Source organism: Thalia democratica, chromosome 2, assembly GCF_965202585.1.
Source record: "Thalia democratica chromosome 2, ktThaDemo2.hap1.1, whole genome shotgun sequence".
Classification (NCBI taxonomy): Eukaryota; Metazoa; Chordata; class Thaliacea; order Salpida; family Salpidae; genus Thalia; species Thalia democratica.
In genome coordinates this window covers 20887068-20895309 of record NC_139166.1, presented here as the reverse complement: position 1 = coordinate 20895309, position 8242 = coordinate 20887068, and the positions used below count along the sequence as shown (strand labels likewise).

Genomic DNA, 8242 nt, shown 5'->3' with positions numbered 1-8242 from the left:
TATATTTTCTTTGTGGAAAACTATAATATAATACAAAATACGTTGTTTTTATGTGGTTTTTACTGAAAGCAAAAATATTAGTGAAAAAACTTGCTTTGGAATGGTTATCTTAAAATATCTAATTAGTTTTTGTATATCTTAACACATTGAAGTAATCAGTGCTCATAAAAGTTATTTATATAATTAAGGAATCCCTTCTTTACTTAACTTTAATTATTTTATAACACTAAAAACTCTGATTTATAATAATTGCTGCACAATGATATTGTGATACTTTAGTATCTAGTTTGATATAAACTTTTGGTTGTTTCATGACAAAACTAAAAGTAAACAAAAACTACAGTCTGTTTTCAAATCTTATATTTCTTTAGTTGACTGACTTAAGTATTTGCCAAAAAAATTTTAACATAAAAAATTTATTAATATCAAACAAATGTTAACTAAATTACTAAAACAAAAGTTCGATTTTTGTAATAGTAATCACAGTACAGAAATATTACTTTTGTTAAAACTTTAGTTAAATGGATTTTCAAACTAAAAGTAAATTATAAAAGTATCTATTCAATTTATAGTTTGTTTTTAATTTTTATATGATACATTAAGGTAAAATTTTCGAAAGATCTTATAGAATATTTATTTAAAGAAACTAAATATATGTTAATGTATTTACAAGTTAAAAGGTTTTCATTCAAAATATAACGTTTGATTGAAAAAAATGTATATAACTACGCGTTTTTGAGAATGTTTTTTTTTTAATCATACTATAATTTTTATTGATAAAATAAAAGTGGATTAAAATAATTTAAACATAAATTTAAAACAACAGGCATAACTGTTTATTTACCATTTAAACACACATATGTAAAAACGTGGCCTAGATGTCTAAAAACGGTAATTGAATTAGTATTTACTTTAAAATTGTATAACAAATATTGATTGTTAGTTAGTTATAAACAATCGATTGGCTTCAATACCACCTAATAAATAAACTCAATAGTTGAAATTGTACATAAATAACTAATTATAGAAAAGCTTTGTTTTTAAGTAACAAAAAAAAAATTTTTGCAAAAAATTAACATGTTACGTTATACTAGAAACATAATTTAATAAATTGTATGTAACTTATGACTTAGATGACTAAACAACACATTTATTATTTTGAACAGGCAACGCTTTGTCTAGAGAAAAAAAAATATTAACATCAAAAAATTTGTATAAGATTGATGTTTGCTGTTTTATACTGAAAACCAAGTTTTTAATATTTTTTTAATTTTTAACATATATATTCAAACAACATATACTTACACAATTCTTATTCGTTTGGTACCATAGAAATAGAAAAACGTATAAAAGTATCAGAAAACAGGTATAAAAATATAGTTTATTATAAAATTAAACTGGATCTTTTAAGAAAAAATTATGTAAAATTTCTAATAAATAAGATGCTTACATATTTTTTTATTAATATAAAGTAATATGTCTTCTTGAGTATGAAAATCTTAATTTTTAGTTTAAAAAATGTACTATATATGGTTTTGTACAATAAAAGTTAAGTCGAAGGTTTTATGAAATATTTATATCTTTAAGCATTTTTCTTTACAGAAATATGTGAAGACGTTAGTGTGTTTATTCACATTATTGTATTTTAGTTTGAGTAGGCTAATATTTCTCAAATTATTCAGCTGAAATCAACTGGCATATGTACTTTACCGAAAAAAAATACTTGTTTAATGTATTAAATATTGAGTTAATATTTCTGTTTGATATATTTATTGTTATTATTTATAAACAAACTAGCAATCGTACGTATTTTCGAAATAAACTCATAAATTCATGTTATTTATAAATGATAGTTAAGTCATAGCATTAATAAGTAATGAAGTTAAGTAGTTAACTATTTACGTAAAACGTTTTCCTTATTAAATTAAAAAACCGAATCGGAATTAAATGTTTCGTTTTAATTTAGTTGAAATATAATTGCTTCACTATTTGAAAAGCAATTCATTAAACTGAAATTATAAAAAGTTCTAACTGAGCTTAAAATTATATTGAGAAAATAAACTAAGTGCCCTTTTAACATCATTTAGTAAATTGCGTCAATTGGTGACTAAACTTTAGTAAATTATAGTTTAATAAAACAGCTATGTTTACTTAAACTATTTACTAAAAAAATTAATTTAAGAATAAGAATTAAGTTTAAAATAAAAAAGCAAAACTATATTACGTATAAGTTTTACTAGTTTAACTTACAAATACTACATAGTTTTGCTTTTAAGTAAAAAAACTCAAAGTCCATAACATTGATGTTTAAAATCTTAATAACAGCTTGATTTTTATACACATATAAAGAAGTAAAAAAAAAGTTTTTATTGCAAAGGATATTTTGTTTAAATAAACTCTTTGGAAAGTGGAACACAAGTGTTGTGATAGAAAGATAAATATACCCAATTGAGCTTCTATTTCTTTAAATTTAAAAATAAGCAATAAACCACTAATAGTACTTAAATAAACTCAAAAAAGTATAAAAACGAAAACTAGCAAATGAATTTTTTGAAGCTGTTTTATTTTTAGTTTAAGTTTACTTGTATTTGTACTTTATAATGTATCAATACTTTAAAGTATTAATTTACCATAATACTTAGAAAAACATACCATTTTAATAATTAAAAAAACTGTTTGCAAATTTAAAAGTAGTTAATAAAAATATGCATTTATTTTAAGTTTGAAACGTTTTCAAAAATACGTAATTCTAACTAATAAAATATATCTTATAAAGTTATTCATTGTTTAACTAAAGGTATAAAAATATTTTTTTAATCAATTTATAAAGTCCATATAAAATACTTTATTTTCATTTTGTTAAAACATTCGCTTCTATTTAAGGTTTTATATTTAAGTACTAATAAAATTTATTCGTAAAATGTTCAACGAAAAAATAAATTGATTTTTATTTAACAAAAAAAAGGTAAGTTTAATAATTTATGACTATTCACAAGTATTTCTTTCGGTGCTGAATATTTAGTATTGTTTTGTAATATTTTTAGTGATAAACCGGTATTTCCACAACGAATCATAATTTTTATTTATTTATAGTTTATTACTACCAGTTAGAACTACTTATATTACGTATATATTAACATTTATACTTTAAGATATAGTTCAAAATAAAACGTTTGTTTTCAGTAGTTTAGCTCTGATGCTTTTTACAACTTCAATATATCTTTAGTAAGTTGTTTATATTTTTAAACTTACAACAAACAGTTAATGTTAGCTGTTTACTTTTAATGCTTTGTTAGTTCGTTTGAATATATTCTTAAACAAAAATTTTTCATATACTTAAGTAAAACAGAAAAATAAAAATAGCTATTTATGAAAGCTATAGTACTTAATAAGAATTTGAAAAAACCTTAAACTGAGTTACTGTTTACGCTTCTTTTATAGATGCAATTTTTATAGGAAAATGTTTCCGTATCTTTCATTAACAGAAGTAAAAATTTGTGCTATTCTGATTAAGTATTTTTAAGGCCTAATATAAACTGTTTTTAGTGAAAAAAAATCTGAGCGTAACATCTGTAGTTTTAGAACTTAAAATAATTTCAACTAATTTTAATTTCAGTTAAAAGAAATGTAAAATAAAAAACTAAACAAAAACTATAAAAGAAATAAAAGTATGACGTGTTTTAATTACTCAACTAAAAAGTTCATTTGTAACAATAGTACCATGTTTTACTAAAACAACTTTAACTCAAAGTGATGACATTAACAAAAAAATTACAGTATTTTTTTTACTTTATTACTATTAAAAAAACAAAAATTATGTTGGAAATATTTACTATTTGTTCCTCAACAAAAAATTTTTTGTGTGTCTGCGACTCTAAGAAAACGCTTTATTCTAATGAGAAAACAGAGTTAGAAAGCTGGAATTCAACATGTAAAATATGACGATTTAAATAAAAGTTGTTACGCAACTTTATTGTTTCTAATCTAAGATAATAGGCTCGTTTAAAACGATAGTTGCTACTTATAAATTGTATATCTTTATATACTAATTGAAATTGCTACTATAGTTTATTTTAATAAATTTTTAGAAAAATTTCCTTTAAACGAACAAACAACTTAATGTATTATGTAACTCAGTTGTTTGAATTCGTTACATAACAATGATGTAGTTGATCTGTTTTAAAAGATTAAATTGAGTAGTTTAAACTTTGTATATACTGGTTTATGTTTATCTGCTTAAATAAGTTTGATGCATATATATTTAGTAAAATTAACAAAGTTTACTTATTAATTTTTTTTAAGCAGTTTATAAATGGTTTTAATGGGTTACAACTGTATATTCTCACTAACTATAATTTTTGTAATTATTTCTGCTTTGACACAAGTACGAATATTTTGGAAATGCGAAGAACGATATTTTGTTTTAATATTAGGTAAAGTTACTGTTTCGTTTTAGTAGTGTTTTTTTTAAGATGTAAGAGTGTTTTTGTAGTAATGTAAGAAATAATTAGGTATTCAAACAATATTCTTAAGTACTTTATTATAACTAAAATTTTAATGATTTTATTCAAAATAGTAATTAATAAACACAACACAAAAATATGTTTAAATTTTTTTTATATATAGAAGTTTTACTGAGTTTAGTTATAAGTATATATATTTAAAACATAGTTGGATGGATCTAACTAATTAAGAAATAATGTTTGTTTTTATAAAGTATAAATTTAATACTTTTTTAGTACTAATAACAATGAAAATTTTCAGTTGTTATTTTTTAACTAAAAATAAGTTATTTTAAAACATAAAAAAGTAAATTCAAAAAAGGAAAAAACGGAAACCGGGTTTCAGTATACCGAAAACTTTTGGTCTGATGATCGAACTGGTATGATCAAACTTTTATGTTAACCTGTTCTTTAACCATATAATTTTTTTATTTCACAAAGTTTTTCGAAGCATATTAAGTTTAATTATACTTGAAATTTTTATTCTAAAATTAATTTTTACAGCTTATAAGAACTTTTGTTTATGCTAATAGAAATAACTATTTAGAAATTCGTTGTAACAAAAAAAATTAAAAATATAAAATTAAAGTTTACGTGCTCAAAGGCAAATTAAGTTTACTGAACTACCTGCTTGAGATAAACGTAATCTTTCTCTATGAAGTTTATAAGTGAAAAATATACAATGTTTTTAAAAAATGCGTGGATTTATTTTCATATTACTAACCTGTTACTTACATATGCTCTAATTTAAGCTGTAACCTTAAATGATGCTTTAAAAAATTAAACTGCGTATCAGCTGTAAAAACTTCGTATATGTGTTTTGATAGTTTTTTATACTACTGTTATTGATTATCGAAAATAAACTCAAAAATAGTTTGATAAAAAGTATTTTGGTAACTGATCTAACCTTAAATGTAAAATACTTTCGATATTTTTTAGTCCAGCGTAAGTTAAGCAAAACAATAAACTTCACTTTATTAAAGTTAATAAAATTTATATCGATGTTTCCAAGAAAAAATTGGTTGTTTTTTAAAGATTAAAGCTATTTTAAGACAAATAACTAACTTTGTTACATAAATTTATATATAAAGCAGACAGCAAAAATTAAATGAAGGTAGCTATATTAAGAAAAACAACGAAAAGCGTGTGAGCAATTTTATTCACAGTAATAAAAACAGAAATGAAGATAATGAAAATACATATTACAACAAAAACACTGGATAACTTGTTAATAAAGATCTAAAAGGCTTTGGTTATTTACCTGTTCTTTTTATGTACACACTAAAATTAAAAAAAAGAACATTAAAGTGCTTTAATATACTAAACCATAAACATGTGTTGAAGTTTTTATCAAATTTTAATTTCGTTTTTTATATTTAGATAAATGATTTGATTAGTTGCTAAATATTAAAAAACATACTGTGTCAAAGTAAGCACAGTCAAAATATAACATAAAGTTTTATTTTTATTAGCACTTAAACCAAAAAAACTGTACATTTTTACAATTAAAATTTTTGATACGAAACAACTCTCAAGAAATAAAGATTAGTGCAGTTTAGTTTATAGTAGTTTTAAAGTTTAGACTATTTTCAGATACTGTAAAAAACAAAACATAGTAAATATTTAGCTAAATAGTATTTATATACATTGTACATTAATATATTTTCTAAGAGTTAGTAACAGCAATAAATTTTTTGTTATAACGACAACTGTAAAAATATCAAAACGATGCTTTCAGAACATTCAGATGATACAAAGAACATTCGTACAACTCCAGAGAGAAAACAAAGCGACACCATTTTTAAGAATATAATCGGTTTTATAAAAGAAAAGAAAAATGTCATTGTGTTCGGTGACTTGGCGCTGGACAAACACACAGAAGTGTCATCGACATCATTGTCTTCTGCAACATTTGCTCCCGTTATGGTTCCTGATAAAAAGTGTTGTTATTTAGGCTGCGCAGGCAACGTGGCTAAGATAATCAACGAGTTCAATTGCAAAGTGTTTCTGATCAGTGCGATTGGTAAGAATCGAAATAAAATTGAAACTATTTGCAAAAACGAAGACATAAACATTGAATTTTCAGTTTGCGTTGATGGATTCAACCAAAGTAAAAAGAGATACATCAACGGTAATCAACATTATTTTAGACTTGATAACTGCGATAGAATCGATTATCCCAAGTATAAAACTGAGATCGAGAAAAAAATTAAGCTGTGCATTAAAAACAATAAAATTGACGTGGTAGTGATTCCAGACTACCAGTTAGGATTTTGTGATGGAGTCGCAGACATCATTGAAATTGCCAAGTCAAACAACATAAAAGTTGTTGTGGATCCGTTCAACGGAAGCAACCTGTCAAAGCCCTGAGTCGCTTATTAAACTATAGGAAACTCTGATCTTAGTATTATAAATAGATAGATCAAAAATTTAACCTTTTTTATCTTCGTTTTAAAATCAAGATCCTTTGTAATGAGTCAGTTTTTTGTTTTTTTCTTGAAAGTTTGATGAGCTATTTAAAATCTATGCTTTCCAAAACTATAATGTGTTAAGTTTTTTATTTTAATAGAAAACCTTATTTATTTTTAGATAGTTATTTTTGTTCTTGTTTTTTTAATAATATAACATCTAAATTTTACGCAAAAACTATTCAAAAAATCAGTTATTTTTAAAATCAAATAAGTCTGATGGTTTTTCTAACAAATTATTACAGTATTTTAGGTATAACTTAGTTTAATATATTGATTGTCATTAGAAACTTGTTGTAAATAATTTAAGAACCCATCTTTAACATTTTACATAATATTAGTTTTTCTTATTTGTTTTTAAATTAGTTCGTATATAAATAGAATGACGTTATAATATTTTAGCATGGCTTGAATATTTTAAACAGTAACTTTTTTAGTGTTTTATTTCTTCATTATAAAATTAGGATTTGGTAGTCACTGGATATTCTCAAATAAAAAATATCCATTGAAATTTTTAAGCCAAGTTTTATATACCAACGTCTACAAAATTTACGCAACATCACAACATGACGTAACATTGATCATCATGACGTCACAGGTGAACGACAAGTCCTTGTTGAATCTGACGCACAAGCAGGCCGTGGAGTTGTTCCTTGCAGCGGGCGAGAACGTCAAGCTGAAAGTGTGGCACGGAGCGGAAAGGCAACTCATCGTTAGTTTTTAATTTGTTTTTTTTAATTATTTGGTTTTGCACAACTTTATGTTGAATTGATAGTTTCATACTTTGCCTTTTGATTGTGTCTGTAACTTAAGGTCAATTTCAATTTGTATAATCATTTCATTAAATAACTTTTCTTTTTTCAGCTACATTCATTTGTGTTATTAGATTTAAAAAGAAATCTTTAATTGATTTAGAAACTGTTAACAGCTTTTAAATTTTGTTCATTTTGTCAGTATTATTATTTTTTTCGACTGATTTTAGATTTTTTATTGTTAAATGTTTATTAAATGTTTTTTTTAAATACAGATAAATTAGTTTAGTGCATACCTCATCAGTTAAACATTAATAAGTGAATATGTAAACAAGTTTGTTATTAAGTACGTGCCTCGTGACAAAGTTGTCATTAAACTTTTATTATGTAATTTTATTTGTATAAACTGTTTTTAATTTTTAAAAACCCGAGTCAAAAAAATTATGTTTTTTTTAATCTTGAACGTTGTTTCGTTGACTTTAAAAAATGACTAAAAAAGAATTATGTGAACATTCAGTGT

General features: G+C 23.3%; 1 protein-coding gene across 1 annotated transcript; it reads left to right on the top strand.

The window, feature by feature from the left end:
- The first annotated feature begins 6230 nt into the window (after positions 1-6230).
- LOC145850121 (bifunctional protein HldE-like) lies at positions 6231-6872 on the top strand. Its single transcript, XM_082955265.1, has one exon. The coding sequence runs from the start codon at positions 6231-6233 to the stop codon at positions 6870-6872; it is 642 nt and encodes a 213-aa protein (XP_082811391.1).
- Positions 6873-8242: the final 1370 nt, after the last annotated feature.

Excerpts from the sequence above, each read along its gene's own strand:
- LOC145850121 (XM_082955265.1), top strand. The coding sequence starts at position 6,231 with ATGCTTTCAGAACATTCAGATGATACAAAGAACATTCGTACAACTCCA.